General features: G+C 44.8%; 1 protein-coding gene across 1 annotated transcript in view; it reads left to right on the top strand.

Annotated features, from left to right (window-relative positions):
• Positions 1-18,144, top strand: part of LOC144000393 (uncharacterized) — a 47,531-nt gene extending 29,387 nt beyond the window's left edge. Inside the window, exons 3-4 of the mRNA XM_077494202.1 lie at positions 513-586; positions 16,711-18,144. Of these exons, the coding sequence (XP_077350328.1) occupies positions 513-586; positions 16,711-17,072 (436 nt within the window). The 3' untranslated portion in view covers positions 17,073-18,144. The remainder of the gene's footprint in view (positions 1-512; positions 587-16,710) is intronic.
• Positions 18,145-22,129: the final 3,985 nt, after the last annotated feature.

Here is a 22,129-nt window from a genome sequence, read left to right as displayed (position 1 = left end):
ATGAACACATTCCATTCCTTCAAACTGAAACAGGTCAGGAGGCTCCTGCCTTAGGTACTAGAAAAACTGGGGAGAAAGGCCCCCAGATGATTCTATGTTTTCGCATCACTGGCTTGATGGCTTTGTAGCAGTATAAAAATTTTGCAAACATTTTCTCTTCTGAGATCTGTTCTCCATTGTCCACCAAGGGGGCATGGCAATGGGGTGTGTCCTATGCCTGCATACTTTTGCTGATAGGTATCCCACATTCCCATCTCAAAAAGTTTGGAGGTGTGGCAATTGTCAGGTAAAATAACGCAGTGCCGTATGGCAAGAAATGACCTGGTCATGGAGGGGGGTAAACCTTCCAGAGCTGAAGTGGTTAAAAAAAAAACTACTAAGGGAGCGTTCACTAAATAAAAGGAGAACCCCAACTTCCAGATGCCTACAGGCTGGTGTCAGTAAGAGGCTGGAGGGGCTATTATTGAGGATTTAGAAAAGAATAAAAATAACACGTTATCTCTTTCCCTCAGTGTGACAATGACCGCATCGGAAAGTGAAATCGCTACACTAAGGACTTTACTGGAGAATGCTGAACAACTGACAGGTACTCATTCATACACATAGCAGAGCCTCTTGCTTTCATTATCTGTAGTAGGCAGAGTGTTGTTTATGCTCCACTGGAAACTGTCATATCATGACTCGTATGTACAATATTTTCTAGTAGAATGTCCCTAACTTGAATCATGTCCCTGCAGAGTTACGTGAGCTCAGCACAAGAATGGTGGGAACTAGGGATGGGCTGAATGACCCCCTTTGTGGTTCGCACCAGAACTTTCCCACATCACAAAAGTTCAGAACAGAATAACGAACCCCATTGAAGTCTATGGGACCCAAACTGGAAAAAATCAAAAGTGCCCATTTTTAAGGCTTATATGCAAGTAATTGGGAATACAATGGTTTGGGGGTCCGGGTACTGCCCTGGGGTACATGTATTAACCACTTCCCGACCGGCGCACGCCGATGTACGTCGGCAGAATGGCACGGGCAGGCAAATGGGCGTACCTGTATGTCCCTTTAAATTTGCCAGCCTGCCATCGCGAGCGCGCCACTGGCGGTGCGCTCGCGTGCCGGTCGGGGCCCCCGTGAGTCCGGTCGCGGGTCCCGCTGCGGGGATACCCGCGATCGTCTCACGGGGGCGGCTGATCTGGGAGATGCCGTTGTAAACAGCATCTCCCCGTTCTGCCTAGCAACAAGTGACGCTGATCTCTGCTCCATGTGATTGGAGCAGAGATCAGTGTTCACTAAAAGAAAGCCCAGCCCCCCCACAGTTAGTAACACACCCCTAGCAACACTTAACCCCTACACTGCCACCCACTGGTTAACCCCTTCACTGCCAGTGTCATTTACACAGGAATCACTGCATTTGTATAGCACTGATTGCTGTATAAATGACAATGGTCCCAAAAATGTGTCAAAAATGTCCGATGTGTCCGCCATAATGTCGCAGTCACAATAAAAATCGCTTTTCGCCGCCATTACTAGTAAAAAAAAAATTTATAAAAATGCCATAAATCTATCCCCTATTTTGTAAACGCTATAACTTTTGCACAAACTAATCAATAATCGCTTATTGCGATTGTTTTTACCAAAAATATGTAGAATACGTATCAGACTAAACTGAGGGAAAACATTTTTTTTTATATATTTTTGGGGATATTTATTAGAACAAAAAGTAAAAAATAATGAATTTTTTTCAAAATTGTTGCTCTATTTTTGTTTATAGCGCAAAAAAAAAAGAAAACGCAGGGGTGATCAAATACCACCAAAAGAAAGCTCTCTTTGTGGGAAAAAAGGACGTAAATTTTGTTTGAAAGCCACGTCGCACGAACGCGCAATCGTCAGTTAAAGCGACGCAGTGCCGAATCGCAAAAAGTGCTCTGGTCTTAAGCCAGCAAAATGGTCCGGAGCTGAAAGTGGTTAATGAAAAAAAAAAATTTAAAAACCATCATTTTTAACCAGTTTAAAACCAGTTGCCACAATTATACTGCGGGAAGTTGGCTCCCCTGGGCGATTCGTTGTAGCTGTACATCGGCTGCTTTAAGAGCACTAGGGGGCACCCGCGATCACTCATGAGAGACACAGAACGGAGTTCTGTCAATGTAAACAGACAGATTTCCGTTCTGTCAGGGGAGAGGGGACAGATCTGTTGTTCCTACTGATTAGGAACAGCGATCAGTCCTCTCCAGTCCCAGTCAGTGCCACTCCCCTCCCCCACAGTTAGAAACACCTCCCTAGGGACACACTTAACCCCTTGATCTCCCCCTAGTGTTAACCCCTTCCCTAGAAATGGCATTTATACAGTAATCAGTGGCTATTTTTAGCTCTGATTACTGTATAACTGACAATGGTCCCAAAAAAGTGTCAAAACTGTCCGATCTGTCAGCCGCAATGTTGCAGTACTGCTAAAAATTGCAGATCACCACCATTACTAGTAAAAAAAATAATAATAATAAAAATGCCATAAATCTATCCCCTATATTGTAGATGCTATTTTTTGCAAACCAATCAATATACGCTTTTTGCGATTTTTTTTTTATAAAAAATTTGTAGAAGACTACATATAGGCCTAAACTAAGGAAGAAATGTTATTTTATTTTTTAATTGGAGATTTATTACAGCAAAAAGTAAAAAAAATATTGTTTTTCTTTTCAAAATTGTTGGTCGTTTTTTGTTTATAGCGCAAAAAACAAAAACCGGTGAGATGATTAAATACCACCAAAAAAAGCTGTATTTGTGGGATTTTTTTTTTTTTTTTGGGTACAGTGTCGCACGACCGCACAATTGTCAGTTAAAGAACAAAAAAAATCCCCCTATATAAATGGGATTATAAGTGACCACCAACACCACACACAAATTAAAAATGTAAATATTTTATTAACAAATACAGAACAAAAGATACACATAAATACATTAAAACCAGAGAGTTGGGGTCATCAGCTTAGAGTATGATTAATATTTATTGGTTGTTTTTTTTAATGTAATTATGTGTTTATAACATTTTGCTACACCATTGAGACACTGTTTGCTTAGTGGCCCCTCTGGCCCCTCTTGCAAAAAATGGCCTGGTCAGGAAGGGGGCAAATACTTCCGGTCCTTAAGTGGTTAAATAAGCAGTGATTTATTGATGCTTAACCACTTCAGGACCGCCGTATTGCCATTGTACGTCAACACAATGGCACAGGCAGGCACAATCACGTAGATTTACGTGATTGCCTTCCAGCGGGTGGGGGGTCCGATCGGACCCCCTCCCGCTGGTTACGGCGGTCCGGTTCGGTCCAGGAGCGCTCCGTGATGAGGGGATGGCCATTGGTTTTCGGCCACCCCCTCTGGATCGCTCCTGGCCATTGAGAAGCTTCCTCCCCTGTGTATTGTTTACACAGGAAGGAGGAAGTGATGTCATTCTCCTCGGGGCGGTCTTTTTGACCGGACTACGAGGAGAAGACTAATAGTAAGTGTGCACGAACACTACACTGACATGTAGGTACACACAGGCACACAAACCCCCCCCCCCCGATCGCCCCCCTCCCCCCCCAGTCACAGTGTCACTGATTGCATTGATCATTTCTTTACTGATCAATGCATTCAGTGTCAGTTGTGACAGTAAAAACTGTCAGGACAGTTAGTGTTAGGTCCAGGGTAGCCCCCTATCACCCCCCAATAAAGATTTAACCCCCTGATTGCCCCTAGAGTTAACCCTTTCACCCCCTTTTGCCAGTGTCACTAAGCGATCATTTTTCTGATCGCTGCATGTGTCGCTAGGTAGCTAGTTATTTTTTTAGGTTCACCGCCAGGTTTTTATATCGCTAGGTACCCCGATATACTACCCAATAATGGGTTTAACCCCCTGATTGCCGCTAGTTAACCCTTTCACCCCCTTTTGCCAGTGTCACTAAGCGATCGTTTTTCTGATCGCTGCATTAGTGTCGCTACAGTCGCTAGGTAGCTAGTTATTTTTTTAGGTTCACCGCCAGGTTTTTATATAGCGCCAGGGACCCCCATATACTACCTAATAAAAATTTGAACCCCCTGATTGCCCCTAGTTAACCCTTTCACCACTGATCACCGTATAAGTGTTACGGGTGACTCTGGTTAGTTTGTTTTTTATAGCATCAGGGCACCCACCATTTATTACCCAATAAAGGTTTAACCCCCTGATCACCCGGTGATATCAATTAGGTTTTAGGGTCAGGGTCTGCGTTGCCCCAGGCAGCGCTAGGTTAGTGCCAGTACCGCTAACACCCACACGCAAAGCATGCACCTCCCGTAGTGGTATAGAATCTGAAAAGATCAATATCTGATCTGATCAGATCTATACTAGCGTCCCCAGCAGTTTAGGGTTCCAAAAAAACGCATTGTTAGCGGGATCAGCCCAGATACCTGCTGGCACCTGCGTTTTGCCCCTCTGCCCAGCCCACCCAAGTGCAGTATCGATCGATCACTGTCACTTACAAAACACTAAACACATAACTGCAGCGATTGCAGAGTCAGGCCTGATCCCTGCGATCGCTAACAGGTTTTTTGGTAGCATTTTATATTCAAATCCGGAAGGCAGTGCTTGGTTTTCGGGGTCCCGTACGTGGCTAGGCTCCCAAAAAGTCCCCCACATGTGGTATCCCCGTACTCGGGAGAAGCAGCAGAATTTATTTTGGGGTGAAATTTGACTTCTGCCCATAGCATGTGTGAGTAATATATCATTTAGTGACAACTTGGTGCAAAAAAAAAAAAGTTTGTAATATTCCCGCAACTTGTGGCAAAATATAAAATATTCCATGGACTCAACATGCCTCTCAGTAAATAGCTTGGGGTGTCTACTTTCCAAAATGGGGTCATTTTGGGGGGTTTTGTGCTATTTTGGCATTTTATGGCCTTCGAAACTGTGATAGGTAGTGAGGAGTTAAATCAAAAATTTGCACCCTTAGAAATCCTGAAGGTGGTGATTGGTTTTCGGGGTGCCGTGCGCGACTAGACTCCCAAAAAGTCCCACACATGTGGTATCCCCATACTCGGGAGAAGTAGCGGAATATATTTTGGGGTGCAATTCCACATATAACCATGGCATGTGTGAGCAATATATCATTTAGTGACAACTTTTTGTCATTATTCAATCCCTTAGGACAAAAAAAATAAATATTCAATGGGCTCAACATACCCATCAGCAATTTCCTTGGGGTGTCTACTTTCCAAAATGGGGTCATTTGGGGGGGGATTTGTACTGCCCTGCCATTTTAGCACCTCAAGAAATGAGATCGGCAGTCATAAATTAAAAGCTGTGTAAATTCCAGAAAATGTACTCTAGTTTGTAGACGCTATAACTTTTGCGCAAACCAAAAAATATACGCTTATTGACATTTTTTTTACTAAAGACATGTGGCTGAATAAATTTTGCCCTCAATGTATGACTAAAATTTAGTTTATTCGATTTTTCTTATAACAAAAAGAAGAAAATATCTTTTTTTTTCAAAATTTTCGCTCTTTTTCCATTTATATCGCAAAAAAAAAAAAATCGCAGAGGCAATCAAATACCATCAAAAGAAAGCTCTATTTGTGGGAAGAAAAGGACGCAAATTTCTTTTGGGTGCAATATTGCATGACCGCGCAATTACCAGTTAAAGCAGCGCAGTGCGAAATTGCAAAAAGACCTCTGGTCCTTAAGGTGTTTATTGGTCCGGAGCTGAAGTGGTTAAAGTGAAAGCATAAAAAATAAAAAATCCTTTCAATATAGTGCCTGAAGACTCCCCTTAGTCTACCTGTAAAATGGCACATCTGTGCTTGTGTATAGAACCTGCTGCACCAATAACTGCATTTATAAAGCCCAAAAATTGCATTTTTCCTGCAAGCTTTCTGTGTATTTTGTAAGCCATGGCTTGGGGAGCCAGTCTGTATGTTAAAGCAACAATGATGTGCACTGGGAACAAGCTTAGAGATTTTTTGGATAAACTCTGGTGTCTCTTCCACAGACTTTGGATAGAAGTAACAGGTGAGGAAAAATTGGTCTTTGGGTGTCGGTGGCGCCTTCACACTGTAACCCTATAGAGGTACTCTTGATGAAAGCAAGAATTGGCCTTGCTGTCCAAAATTGAAAGGATATGCCCCTGTTAAACAGGCATGGAAAAATTGGTCTTTGGGTGTTGTGCCCATGAAACCTACACCAAAAAATTCTTCCAGTTGAAATCAACACCCACAACACTAGGCAGCCTAGAAGTCCTGCAGAGATTCCACATCCCAAAAAACACTCAATCCATGACATCGGTAGTGATGGACGAACTTCCGACGGGACGTTTCGCGAACGCGGACCGCGAACGCGGCCGATAGTTCGTGAAGCGGAACGTTTGCAGCGGGCCCTATTGACTTCAATGGGAGGTGAACTTTGCAAACCTACAGGTCAAATTTGCAGCCACAAAATAATTACTAGCTATGCAAACATAGTCCCACCGCATGGCCAATGACATAACACATGTATGAGGTGAATCTGGGATCGACAACTACAAGCATTCTTTTTTTATGTGACAATTCAGGACTGTGGAGCGCATGAAGGCAATGGAGGAGAGGGAAGGTCAGGGTAGGCAAAGAAGAGGGTGCAGGAGATGATCACCAGCAGCGTGACATACAGCAATGACACCTGCACCGTGATAGAGTGATCTGACACCAGCACCGTGATAGAGAGCACTGACATCAGCAGCGTGACATAAAGCACTGACACCAGCACCGTGATATACAGCACTGACACCAGCAACGTGATAGACAGCACTGACATCAGCAGCGTGACATACAGCAATGACACCTGCACCGTGATAGAGTGATCTGACACCAGCACCGTGATATAGAGCACTGACACCTGCACCGTAAGCAGCCCCAGGAGGAAGTCAGCATAGCACAGGGATGGTGGGAGCCCCTCATAATGAGCATAGCACAGGGATGGTGGGAGCCCCTCATAATATGCACAGCAGAGGTACAGCCCCAGGAGGAAGTCAGCACAGCACAGGGATGGTGGGAGCCCCTCATAATAAGCAGCCCCAGGAGGAAGTCAGCACAGCACAGGGATGGTGGGAGCCCCTCATAATAAGCAGCCCCAGGAGGAAGTCAGCACAGCACAGGGATGGTGGGAGCCCCTCATAATGAGCATAGCACAGGGATGGTGGGAGCCCCTCATAATATGCACAGCAGAGGTACAGCCCCAGGAGGAAGTCAGCACAGCACAGGGATGGTGGGAGCCCCTCATAATAAGCAGCCCCAGGAGGATGTCAGCATAGCACAGGGATGGTGGGAGCCCCTCATAATAAGCAGCCCCAGGAGGAAGTCAGCACAGCACAGGGATGGTGGGAGCCCCTCATAATGAGCATAGCACAGGGATGGTGGGAGCCCCTCATAATATGCACAGCAGAGGTACAGCCCCAGGAGGAAGTCAGCACAGCACAGGGATGGTGGGAGCCCCTCATAATGAGCATAGCACAGGGATGGTGAGAGCCCCTCATAATATGCACAGCAGAGGTACAGCCCCAGGAGGAAGTCAGCACAGCACAGGGATGGTGGGAGCCCCTCATAATAAGCAGCCCCAGGAGGAAGTCAGCACAGCACAGGGATGGTGGGAGCCCCTCATACTAAGCAGCCCCAGTAGAAATATGACACCGCTCAACCTCTTCAAACAGGAGGATACGGGCATATAGTACAGTGTGCTTTTTTTGGACAAGGAAGTGAGCCAAATGAAGAAAGAAGGTCTGTGTGCTCGATTAAAAAAATTGTTTATAGACATATACATGGTCTACTGGTCACATGTGTTGAATTCCTCCGAGATCCATGCCTCATTCATTTTTAGAAATGTGAGGTAGTTAACACTGTCGTGAGCTAGGAGAGTACGCTTATCGGTCACGATCCCCCCTGCTGCGCTGAATGTCCTTTTGGACAGGACACTAGACGAGGGGCAAGCCAACAGTTCGATTGCAAATTGGGCAAGCTTTAGCCAGAGGTCAAGCCTGCCCACCCAGTAGTCCAGGGGTTCATCATTCCTCAGAGCGTCCACATCGGCCGTTTAACCCGATGTAGTCGGACACCTGACGGTCTAGGCATTCCCTGATGCTGGATCCGGATGACACCTGTCGATGGGTCGGCTGAAAGAATGACCTCATATACGAAGTCACCAACACATCTTCAAACCGGCCTCTTCTTGCAGGCGCTGTTGGATTGGTACCCGCAACTCCTTCTCTGGGAGTGGGAATTGCTCCTCTGCCAGCGCACGCAAAAGCAGAATGCAGCATTTCTCGAAGCAAGGCCTGGAAGTGCTCCATTCTGACAGCCCTCTGTGACGGCGGTAACATTTCCGCCATTTTGTGTTTGTACCGGGGGTCTAAGTATGTTGCCACCCAGTACTGGTCCTTGACCCTTATGCTTTTTATACGGGGGTCCCTATTAAAACACTGGAGCATGAAGGCCCCCATTTGCACTAAACTGGAAGCGGTGTGGTGGCCTGGCTCCTGCTCATCATCCAGGTTAATGTCGTCCTCTTCATTCTCCTCTCCCCATCCACACACAACAGGGATCCCAGAAAGGTTTAAAGCATGCTCTTCTTGCTCCTCCTCATCCGCCCCAGCAACATCCTCCTCTGACTCCTCTTCAGACTCCTGTTGTTCACTTGTCTCAGATAGAGTAGCCCCCCCTGGGAATTCATCCAGCATTGCGACTTCCTCATCTTCCCGCTCCTGCTCCTCCACAACTTGATCAATGACACGACGGAATGCACGCTGCATAAAGAAGGCATAAGTTACCATGTCAATGATGGCGCCATGGCTGCGACTGATCAGTTTGGTGATCTCCTCAAATGGGCGCAGAAGTCTGCATGCGTCGCGCATGAGCAGCCGCTGGCGCAGTGAAAAAACCCCCAGCTCCCCAGAACCTGTTCTGCCGCAGAGTTCATACAGGTAGACGTTAACTGCACGTTTCTGCTGGAGCAGCCTATCAAGCATATAGAAGGTTGAGTTCCATCGCGTCGGGCAATCGCAAATAAGACGTCTGACTGGCAGATTGTGTCGCCGCTGAATGTCAGCAAGGCGAGCCATGGCCGTGTAAGATCTTCTGAAATGGGCCGAGATTTTCCTTGCCTGCCGCAAGATGTCCTGGACCCCAGGGTATTTGACAATGAATCGCTGCACGACCAAGTTTAAGACGTGTGCCATGCATGACACGTGCGTCATTTTGCCCTGTTTCAATGCGCTAAGCAGATTGGCACCGTTGTCACACACCACTTTACCAACTGTAAAATTGAGCGGTGTTAGCCACTGATCTGCCTGTGAACGCAAAGCTGAAAGGAGTGCCGGGCCTGTGTGGCTCTTGGCTTCCAGGCACAACAGACGCAGCACGGCATGGCAACGTCCCACCTGGCATGTCGAATAGGTTCTGGGGAGCTTGGGCGGCGCAGCGGAAGAGACGCTAGCAACGGAAAAGGAGGAGTCAGCCGAGGAGCAGAAGGAGGAGGATGGAGTAGGAGGAGGAGGAGGAGAAGAAGAGGCAGGCCTGCATGCAATCCATGGAGGTAAAACCAAATCTACACGGGTGCCACGGGTTACATGCTTGACGGCCGTCAGAAGGTTCACCCAGTGGGCAGTAAAAGTGATATACCTTCCCTGCCCGTGTTTGCTAGACCACGTGTCTGTGGTCAGATGCATCTTGGCACCGACACTGTGTGCCAGAGATACATTCACTTGCCGCTGAACATGACCATATAGCTCTGGGATGCCCTTCTCTGAGAAATACTTCCTTCCTGGGACCTTCCATTGTGGTGTTCCAATGGCCACAAATTTTCGAAAGGCCTCCGAGTCCACCAGTTTATATGGCAGTAGTTGGCGGACTATCAGTTCTGACAAGCCAGTCGTCAACCGTTGGGCAAGAGGGTTATCCGGCGTCATCATTTTTTTACGCTCGAACATTAGGCCCACGGAAGCCTGCCTTTTTGCAGAAAAACGTGAGCTTGGCGTGATGGAAGGTGGAGTGGAGGACAATTGTGAGGAGAGAGGAGAAGGAGAAGTAGAAGACGAGGCTGGACTGTGAGAGCCTGCAGTGTGGCTTTGTGTGTTCCGTTGCTCCCACTGGGCTCGGTGATGGCTGCTCATGTGCCTTCTTAATACGGTCGTCCCTAGGTGAGTGTTGGGCTTACCGCGACTAATGCGTTGACTGCAAAGATTGCAGATGGCAACGCTATTGTCAGCAGCGGACACGTTAAAAAAAGCCCACACTGCGGAGCCATGTGCCGGCGTCCTGGGAGCGCCAGATGTGACCGTACATGGTCGATGACTCGCTCCTGATACATTAGCAGTCTGCTTTGTCCCTCCTGTGCAATGTAAGTTATTCCTGCTTCTCCTCCCTATCTGCTGGTCCATATCTCCCTCTGAACTCCCCTCTTCTTCCTTTCTTGTGGGCACCCACATGACATCACTAGATACGTCATCATCAACGTCACCTTCCCCACCGCTATAAGTAGAGATCTCGGAGTAGGCAGCAACACCGGGGACAAACCTCCTCCTTGGGCTGATCTGGGTACTGTCGTCAGACTGCTGAGTGGCGGTTCTTGCTACCTCCTCTTCCTGATCCAATGCCAAGAGTGGCTGCGCACCAGAAATGACTTGATATGGATTGCAAAATAATTCCTGTGACTCAAGCGGAAGGTATGAGGTGGTGGTGGTGTTGTTGGTGGTAGTGTCTTTGGGGGTGCACATAGCAGAGAATGAAGAAGAGGGTGCAGATCGAGAGGATGAGGAGGGTGCAGAAGAGTAAGGCTGAGTGAGCCACTCAACCAAGTCCGGTGTGTCCTTTAAAGTAATTGAATGCACCTTCTGCAACTTCCCACTTTGGCTCAAGACTGTTGCTCCTGCCCTACCCCTACCACCCCTGCGGAAGGGCCTGCCTCTTCCTCTGCCTGTCATTTTTTAAATGACCCTGTGACAAAACTCTCAGTCCCTATACTGATAAAGGACTGCTGCAGAATAGGGCAGCAGTCAGCAGTAGTGCACCTCAACCCTATATATTGTGGACCTATACCAGTCCTTAAGGAATAGCAGACTGTACCTCACTCAACCCTATGTACTGTAGTACCCTATACCTTACCAGTCCTTATAAGGACCTTTGTGGAACTAGTAGGTTGTGAATGATTAGCAGACTGTACCTCAGTCCCTATACTGATAAAGGACTACTGCAGTATAGAGCAGCAGTCAGCAGTAGTGCACCTCAACCCTATATATTGTGGACCTATACCAGTCCTTAAGGAATAGCAGACTGTACCTCACTCAACCCTATGTACTGTAGTACCCTATACCTTACCAGTCCTTATAAGGACCTTTGTGGAACTAGTAGGTTGTGAAGGATTAGCAGACTGTACCTCAGTCCCTATACTCATAAAGGACTACTGCAGCAGAAGGGCAGCAGTCAAGTATAATATTCTTTCTATATTTGGAAGAAAGAATATTATACGTGTACAAGCCTATTACCATACCAGTCCTGAAAAGAACCTTTGTGGACCTAATAGTAACAGCTACTGATTAAACTGACTGTCCCTCACTGCCTCACACACAGCTTCCTGCCTGTCCCTATTTAAACTGACAAAACACAGGCTGCTGGAACAATAACTTGAATAGCACTCAAAACTATATCCTGTACTACTTTACCATACCAGTCCTGAAAAGGACTTTTGTGGACCTAATAGTAACAGCTAATGATTAAACTGACTGTCCCTGCTGTACACAGCGTCCTGTCCCTTTCTCTACACTGACAAAAGACAGGCTGCTGCAACAATCACTAGCACAGCAGTGCCTCAAACCTATATCCTGAACTACACCTAACACCTATACCATGATACCAGTCCTTAAAATAACTTTTGTGGACCTAATAGCTAGCGATTTGGGTCACTGAAGTCTCTCCCTGCTCCACACACCAACCTCTCCCTATAGTGACATACGAAAGAATGTAAAATGGCCGCCGGATCGGGTCTATTTATAAGTTAGGGGGAATGTCCAAGTGTCCATGTGCTGTAATGTCTCAATTGGCTGTCCTGTACCCCATGATAGATGTGTCATCATAGGTCAAAGTTCTTTTACACAGTAAACACGGAAGTCCGCCAGGTGAACGGCAGCAATAGTCCGCCGATCGGGCGAACAGCCGAAATTCACCGCGAAACGACCACCGGGCGAACCGTTCGGCCATACCTAGACATCGGCATCAGGGGCTTCATAGCTGCTGGTAATCCATGACTGATTCATTTGATAAATGTCAGATGGTCCACGAAGTCTGTGGACAGGCACATTCTATTATCAGTAACAAAACCTCCAGCAGCACTGAATACCAGTTCGGAAAGCATTCTGGATGCAGGTTAGCCCAGCAGCTCAATTGCATACTGGGCAACTTCTGGCCAGTGGTCTATTCTCATGACCCAGTAAGCCAGTGGATCGTTGACTGGAAAACTCTCCATCTCTGTTTTCGCCCCTAGATAATCATCCACCATGTGATGCAGATGCAGTTGATGAGATGTGGATGCTGACAGCCCCACATGCTGTGAGGACTAAAAAAATTGTAAAATGCATCATTTAGGTGTCCACCTTCTCCACCACTCCTCTGTTGACCAACAGAAGCCAAAAAACGAAGTTTTCCATGACAATGTACCCTACCAGAGTCAGGAAAAGCATTAGATAAACTCCTCTTTAAGGAGTCCTCAAGAGATTTCATTTTCGGGATGAGCTCTGAGACTTTCCCTTTGTAACAGTGGTCAGGGAGGGTTGCCAACCAATAGTGATGCTTTATGCCACATATTCTTGGGTTCTTTCGCAGGCTTTGAAGCATGAGGGAGCGCATGCACTGCAAATTTGTGAAGGAATAAGATGCAGACTCCTCTGGGTCACTGAGGATTAGAGTATCTGGAACTGCTTCCTCCCAGCCATGTACTACTACCAAGGGTTCTTGGGATGGAAAACCATCTCTTATTGTTTGATGTATGTCTTCCTCTGCTTTAATGCCTCCAAAACTGCCAGAATCCTCCTCTTCCCTCTCCTCTTGTGTGTTCTGTGGTGTAGGAATAATGGTGTCTGCATAAAGTGGGCCTTGAGAGGAAAGGAAGCCCTCCTCTTCCTCCCACTGATCTGCTTTGAGTTCCCTGTCTATAATGCCACAAAAAGTCTGCTCCAGCAGGAACACTGATGGGGCCTCCTCAAATCGTGACAGTACAGTGCATGCATTCTTTATGAGCAGCCATCAGCATGGGGAAAAATAACTGAGCCGGCCTGAGCCTGTGTGGACTTTTGTGCATTGGACTTATGTACACACGCTCAGAATTTCGACAACAAGTTTTGTTGTCGGAAAAGTTGAGAACCTGCTCTCAAACATTTGTTGGTGGAAATTCCGACAACAAAAGTTCTATGAATAAATGCACGAAACTAATGCGCTCCACCTGACTATTATTAAATGTGTAAAAAAATATATATCTGAAAAAAATATATAAATATGTGAACCTAAAAATAATCCGAATACGTGTACATATGTAGGAAGCCACCAGCAAGAAATAGTGATCTCAACACCAAAAGAATATATAAAATGCAAAGAAATGCGGCGCTACCTAAAAAACTAATAAAATACAATAATAAAACACATATAATGCAACAGTGAATCCACCTCACTAAAGTGATAAATGTGCAATGTTAAACCGTGAATGCTATAGTATCCAATAAAAATAATGGATGTGCATAAATCTTCAAAACATCATGCGTGAAATAATTGCAAAATATTAAATGTGAAAATAGCTGAATAAATACTCCTATATGAATAGTACAAAAAATGACAAATAGTAAATAAAAGGTGCTTCTCTAATAAAGTCCATGCAATTAAACAGTGAGCATGTATCACAGTCCATGCAAAATTAGTATAGTGTTCTCCAAATCCGTGACTGTCCACCGATCAACTTCAGTGCCCAATTTCAGTGCCACAACTCAGTGCACCAACTATTTCCCCCAGCCTCTCACCTCAGAAATCAAGTATACAGGCACTGCAACAAAACAGATGTTCACTCGTCCTTTAGCAGTCCAGCTTCACCAGAATACCACTGTATATATAGGAATAGTGTTTCCCCAGTATCTTCAAACAGGTGAGATTACCGTTGGTGGTACATAGGAAAGACAAGGGGAGGCTCTCATGGGTAGTAATCAACAGCAGCGTTTTAATAGATAAAATAAATCACTTACATTGAAGCAAATGACAGCAAACTTCGCAAATCCGAACGGAACTTCCGGTCTCGGCCGCGACCGGAAGTGATGACTGCAACACCAAAAGCTCCCTCCCTGACGCGTTGCGTCACGACCTCGTGACTTTTTCAAAGGGTAAAAGAAAATTTGCTTCAATGTAAGTGATTTATTTTATCTATTAAAACGCTGCTGTTGATTACTACCCATGAGAGCCTCCCCTTGTCTTTCCTATGTACCACCAACGGTAATCTCACCTGTTTGAAGATACTGGGGAAACACTATTCCTATATATACAGTGGTATTCTGGTGAAGCTGGACTGCTAAAGGACGAGTGAACATCTGTTTTGTTGCAGCGCCTGTATACTTGATTTCTGAGGTGAGAGGCTGGGGGAAACAGTTGGTGCACTGTGTTGTGGCACTGAAATTGGGCACTGCAGTTGATCGGTGGACAGTCACGGATTTGGAGAACACTATACTAATTTTGCATGGACTGTGATACATGCTCACTGTTTAATTGCATGGACTTTATTAGAGAAGCACCTTTTATTTACTATTTGTCATTTTTTGTACTGTTCATATAGGAGTATTTATTCAGCTATTTTCACATTTAAAATTTTGCTATTATTTCACGCATGATGTTTTGAAGATTTATGCACATCCATTATTTTTATTGGATACTATAGCATTCACGGTTTAACATTGCACATTTATCACTTTAGTGAGGTGGATTCACTGTTGCATTATATGTGTTTTATTATTGTATTTTATTAGTTTTTTAGGTAGCGCAGCATTTCTTTGCATTTTAAAAGTTCTATGAAGCATACACATGGTCAGAATTTCCGACAACAAGCTCACTTCCAAAATTTGTTGTCGAACAATCCTATCGTGTGCACAGGGCATTATAGTTGGCAAAATGCTTGGGTCGAAAGATTCTCCCATTGGGGAGGATGAGATCCTTCTGAGTAGAGTAAGCATGTACTTGCAATAGTTACATGCCCCACAGATGAAAGTGCCCTTGAATATACAGGGATCATTACGAATTTCTCCCTTGAATTAGTTACAAACAAATTGATCCTTAAAAGACTGTGCTCTCTTAAATGTGAATGGTGGCTATTCAGGGACAAATTGTCCAAGTATCGGATCCATAGTTAACATATGCCAATATTTGGTCACAATAGATTTACTTTTTTCATGTTGTTTGGTATAGTTTGTGATTATTCTTATAGAGCCAGTGTTCTTAGTAGTTTTCTGGGAATAAAGTACTTGCGATCTAGTTTTAGACATTGCTTTTTTGTAAGCCCTCTTCGGGGAGGCATGCGAGTACCCCCTCTGCAGCAGTCTGTCCCAAACCCCAAATAATAGGCACAGCAGGCAGTGCTGGGACAAGGCCATCTGGTGCCCAGGGCAAAGATGGCAAACTGCCCCCTGGGTATAAAGAAAGAGTCAGTGTCCTTTCAAAACCAGAAAACACTTAAAACAATGCAACACTACAATATAACAATACAATACTGTAGCTGCAGCCCCGTCGCAGTATACTGCGACGGGTCGGCAAATGGTTAAATTGTAAGTTCACCTTAAAGAAAATCTGTAAGATGAACTTACAATGGACCCCCTCCCCACCCCCCCTGCGGCTTTCTCTCCTCTTCGCCTGCGGTGACAGGACCGCTACACAGATACTTATTGGCGCCGCCCATGTGACGGCGCCAACCAATTAGAATGCCCCTAAACGTACCTGCTGACAAAGTACGTTTTAGAGATTAAGCTGCAGGGATTTCTAAGCCCCAGACCGGTGATGCGGAGACTCGATGTCTCATAGCGGGTGACTGACACGCTCTAGGGGAGAGCATCCTGCGTAAGTTCACTTTACAGATTTTTCTGTAAAAGTGAACTCACCCTTTAATTACTAATGGTATTTGTAATATGAAGCATGAGGGGGGTTCATGTATTGCCACTGGTCACTAATGCATTAATGATCAATGTCCGTTTGACCACTTTCATACTGAGGTGTTTTTCAGGCGCTAAAGGACTAAAAAAATAGCGCCTATAAAGCACCCGAAAAATGCCTCCCCTGCAGCCCCAGTGTGAGAGCCAGATTGCTTTCACACTGGGGTGCTGCATTGGCAGGACGTTAAAAAATAGTCCTGCAAAAAGCAGGGGTACAGACCTATAAACTCAGTGCAGAAATCTCACCAATGTAGCCCCAAAGATTTAGAGCAAACTTTCAGACTTTTTAACTATATGGGCTTTTTTAACCAGACTATGTAACATCTACAAAACAGTGAGATATCTAGTATGGATAGACTGCTCCTATAATTCACTTTGGTGCGGTCCTTTCAGAATTTCATTAAAAGCTAAGTGTTGGTGAGCAGTGCCGGCTGTATGGAGAATGCGCAATGTGTTGCTTTGCCCAGCAGAGTTCTATGCCGGATTCTAAATATCCAAATGTTGTTTTTCTTGTCAGGAATCAAACCATTTGTTGTTCTGACACACAAATCTCGGGGGGGATTGACGGAAGTAAGAAGTATTTTTGAAGATATGGGAATAAATTACATATTCCAGGTGGAGAATTACACTCAGGGGAACCACAGTAGAGTACGGGCCACCCACGAGGAGATCCTGAAGTTCCTCTATGAAGTTTTGAAGGATGTTGAATGCCGCATGGAGACCAGGAGAAATCCCTTGCAAGAGAGGATCGATCGCATGAAATTTATCCTGGATTTTGCACATAAAAAAGAGATGGAGATGGAGAGGGGAAGGAACCATGCATTGCAACAAGCCCAGCAACGGAGAGCTAGGGAGGACCGCCGTTGCTCAATAATGTGAGCCACAGTCAGAACAAGTAGATCATATCTGGGCATCAAATTGTAATTAATAATGATGTTTTGTATGAAGGTATGTGGTGGGAGATGTATAGTATTGTATCGAGGACATATTGAAATATTTTGTCAAACTTGATTTTGAGGTGAAATTGAAGATTCCCTGTTTACCGGTACTTAAATTGATTTCTAATGTAGCCTAGCAATACTGCAAGAGAATTGGTTTAAAGCTTGAACTAAAAAAATAAACATATATTTAACTAGGTTCCTAATTAGCCGCAAAGGATACAAATCCACTTGGTATGCAGCAAATGATTTAACAAACCAAGATATTACTTTAATTAAATTAGCAGTGACCTCACCATTGTGCTGTACATAGCATGTTCAGAATTAAGAGTAGTGGAAGGGATGCAGTAGGCTCCACCCACTGCAGGCTGCCTGCAGAAAACTACAGGAGGGGGCGGAGACAAGACCAGTCATCCTGTACAAGGAGAAAGAGCAGCAGTGAGCGTTTTTTTTGTAACAGGAAATAAAAGTCTTATGCCGCGTACACACGACCGGACTTTTCGAGGGACTAGGTCCGACGGTCTTTCTGACGGACTTTCGGTGGAGTTCCGACGGACTTTCCGAATGAATGGACTTGGCCACACACAATCACACCGTGATGACGTACGACCGGACTAGAATAAGGAAGTTCAGAGCCAGTAGCCAATAGCTGCCCTAGCGTCCGTTTTTGTCCATCAGACTAGCATTCACACGAACGGATTTCTCGGTCCGGCGGAGTTCTGGTGGGAATAATGCCTAATTTTTATAGCACTGCACTGTAACCATGATCCATGTATGTGAAAGAAACATTTTTAGGCCCCTTTCACACATGCGGGCCGTATGTCCGTATTTCATCCATCCGTTTGCGGATGAAATACGGACATACATGCATCCCTGAGAGATAGCGGGTGTCTGCGAATGAACATCCGCAGACACCCGCTATCGTCCTCCTCCACTATTGTCTGATTCTGCAGAGGGAGGAAAATCCTATTTTTCTATCCGTCTTCAGAGCGCATCGGATGAACACGGACAGACGGTCCGTGCTCATCCGATCCCCTATAGAGGAGAGCGGAGAGCTGACAGGGCGGTCACGGCATGGTGTGCCGGGACCGCCCTGTTATCCGCCAGCTCAGCGGGGATCAACTGAGCGATCCCCGCTGAGCAAGCGGATCATCATGGGGCGGATCATTACTGATCCGTCCCGTGTGAAAGGGGCCTTATGTGAGATGTGCTCTACCTTGTGTGCATCTATTGATGTGTAGTGCAATTAGTATTCTGAGTATTTTTCCTTCTTTTGCTAACAAATGCAGTTATGAATGATTATTAAATAGTAATGTCTGCTATTCTGTAAAGTTACATGTATTAAACATTTAGGTTACCTATTTGTTGTATGTTGTTTTTTTATTTTTTCAATTAGGTGACTATAAAGCAGTAATTATTTATGTTCATTCTTTAATCATACTACACAATTATGCTGGTCTTGTACTTAGCACAATGGCTTGGTGGTCTACTCAGATATCTCCACAGCACTCATGGTACAAGTTCAAATACCAGCCAACCTACCATCCACCAGCTGTGTTTATTTTTCAGTGCACAAGAAAATTTAAATAAAGATGTAAACTGCCTGTTAGCTAGTGTGTGGTGTTTGGAATTTCACAACATAATATTATTAAATACTTACATGCCATTGCATGCATTTGAAGAGTTAATATAATAGAATCAGCCAAATTAAAGTGCATTGGCTAATTGGCATTCACCTATTTTCAGCATATGCAGCTTTGGCTAATTGTAATTTTTGCCTTTTTTCACCAATTAAATCTTTAAGTATCTCTCTGTGGGATTTGAACCCATGAGTCCTCCAAAGCCTGAGTATTTCAAGGTAGAAGTGCTGACCAATGTGACAACTAGCCTATTGGGCATAGCACAACCAGACATAGAAAATACATTTACTAGTGTTTGACGTTTCTTCTACCTGAGCTGTCTCTCCTGCCGCCGCCATCTTCTCCCGCTGATGTCTTCTTCCGCGCAGCCTGTTACTCGCTAATAAAAAAAAAGCCGCTTTTCTTCTGTGGCCATTCGATAACGTCACCCGGAGAGTCCACTCCATGGCTATGTAAGAGATGCCACACAGTGGGTGACAACACAGTGGAGGAAGACCACCACAGAAGAAGAGCGGCTTATTTTTTTTTATTTGCGTGTAACTGGCAGTGCGGAAGAACACAGCAGATGGAGAAGACAGCGGCGGCAGGAGAGACGGCTCTGGGAGAATACAGCTTGGGGAGAAGATGGAGGAGGGAGAGACAGCGCCTGGAGAAGACAACTCAGGGAAGAAGACAGCTTGGAGCTATTTTACAATAAAGGATTTGTCAAATAAGGGCTATTGATTTTTTTACATTTCACTGCTTTTTTTGGTGAACGGGTAGTAGTACTATGTACCCCATACCTATTCACATAGGGGGGCAGGATCTGGGAGCCCCCTTTCGCTTCCAGATTCTGATAAACCCCCTGCCCGCAGACCAACAACCACCGACCAGGGTTGTCGGGAAGAGGCCCTTGTCCCCACATGGGGACAAGGTGCTTTGGGGCATGTGGCCTGGTACGGTTCAGAAGGGGAGGGTACTCGCTCCCCCCACTATCCTGACCTCCAGAATGCATGCTCGGATAAAGGTCTGGATTTTGGGGGGGGGGGGCGCATCAATTTTATTTTTCACTTTGATGTGAGGTTCCCCTTAAAGTCCTTACCGGACCCGAAGGGCCTGGTATATACGGGGGGGGGGGACCCTACAACCTTTTTTTTTACTTGATTTTTGGAAGTCCACACCATAATATTATTGAATAAGTACATACCATTGCATCTTGAAGAGTTAAAATCGGGAATAAACCAAACTGATATGCATTGGCTAATTATGCTGCTGAGTATAATGCACGGTTCCAGGAGGTGATGCTGTCAGTGGGATTTGAACTCATAGCTTGAACCATTGAGGACAGCAGTGCATACCACTACGCTACAGAACTGAGCACCTATCTATAGAGAAATTACATTTACTAATGTTTGATTCTATACAATAATATTTTGCATTGCAGGCATTAATATTATAGTAACAACCATGCTCATGCTGATGTGGAATTCGGCTCTTTTCAGCATATGCGGCTGAGTCTAATGCAGTGTTTCTCAATTCCAGTCCTCATGGCCCACTAACAGGTCATGTTTTCAGGCTTTCCATTATTTTGCACAGGTGATTTGATCAGTTTCACTGCCTTAGTAATTACCACAGCTGTTTCATCTGAGGGAAATCCTGAAAACATGACCTGTTAGTGGGCCATGAGGACTGGAATTGAGAAACACTGGTCTAATGTAAGCTTTCAGTAGGTGATACCGTCTGTGTGATTTTCAGCCATTTGAGCACAATTATATTTAGAACATACGTTTGCTAGTGTTTGATGGTGGGACTACTTTATATTCTAGGTATAATAGTACTCAGCACAGTGACTTAGGCCCCTCCCACATTTGTGCGACATGAAAGTTGCGGGATTTTGATGCAACATTAAGCAACGCCTGTATAATCTTGAGGTTTACGGACGCAGGAGTCGCAGGGAAAGGCGCGCATTTTTCCCACGATCTTGTGGCGACAATTTTGCAGCGATTTCAGGGAATGCCTGTGTAAACTTGAGGTCTATGGACCTCAAGTCGCATGAAAGTCAGACCAAAGTAGTACAGGGACTACTTTGAAGTCGGTGTGACTTGAAGACGCACAGATCTGAATGGTACATATTGAAAATCATGGGGTATGACTTGTCATGCGACTCTGATGTCCAAAGTCGCACAAGTGTGACTCAGCCCGACTTTGTGAGCAATTTCAGAGACATCATTGCACTTTCCTGCACAGACGTCTAGTGAAATCACATAGGTCCCAACTGTCCCTGATTTGGAACAATGTCCCTCTGTCCCTTCTTCCTCCTCATTTGTCCCTCATTTTGTTCTGATCTGTATAGTTGTATATAAAATGCATTTTGTATCTTTTAAAAAAGGGTTTCCCAGCGCTAAACCTTTCATCTAATTTCTAAATTGCTTTGTTTGTAAATTTCCAAAGCCAATCTAAAGGAATATTATTGGTAAAAAAAAAAAAAAACTCAGAAGTTTAACTAATATTTTTTTTTTTTTTTTTATAATTTTCCTTTAAGAAGGTGTTTTAGGAGGCGTGTCCTATGCCTACCTACTTTTGCTAATAGGTGTCCCTTATACCCATCTCAAAATGTTGGGAGGTAAGAAATCGCCCCCTGAAGTCACCCAAAGTAGTGCAGGAACTACTTTTGGGAATCGTTGTGGCGTCGAACCAATTCGGACAGTTTCATTGCCGTCAATAGGCGGTGCGATTTGGCCTGCAATTTGACATGTCAATTCAGAGTAGAGCTGCACGATTCTGGCCAAAATGAGAATCGCAATTTTTTTTTGCTTTGAATAAAAAGATCAAGATTCTCACAACGTAAAATCTTTCACAGTACACAAAAAAAACGGTGCTATCTTTACTGGTTAGATTTTTTTATTTTTTTTATTATTAATTTAAAAAAAAAATTGCATTTGAAGGACCGCTGCACAAATACAGTGCGACATAAAATATTGAAACAACCACCATTTTATTATTTAGGACAGGCATATGCAATTATTGGACCTCCAGCTGTTGCAGAACTACAAGTCCCATGAGGCATAGCAAGACTCTGACAGCCACAAACATGACACCCAGAGGCAGAGGCATTATGGGACTTGTAGTTTTGCAACAGCTGGAGGTCTGCTGATTGCAGATCCCTGCTCTAGGGGTGTCTACTAAAAAAAATATATATATATAGTGTTCGGGGGTTCTAAGTCATTTTCTAGCAAAAAAATAATGATTTTAACTTTAAACCAACAAATGTCAGAAAAAGGTTTAGTGTTTAAGTGGTTAAACTTTCCTCACTTAGGCCCCTTTCACACAGTTGGACCATTGAACGGGCAATCCATGCTGGTCTATGGAGCGTTGGATG

Source organism: Lithobates pipiens, unplaced genomic scaffold (assembly GCF_037356315.1).
Source record: "Lithobates pipiens isolate NorthernLeopardFrog02 unplaced genomic scaffold, aLitPip1_a1.2 Scaffold_22, whole genome shotgun sequence".
NCBI lineage: Eukaryota > Metazoa > Chordata > Amphibia > Anura > Ranidae > Lithobates > Lithobates pipiens.
Note: the sequence above shows the minus strand (reverse complement) of the source record. Positions and strands in the feature narration are given on the sequence as shown.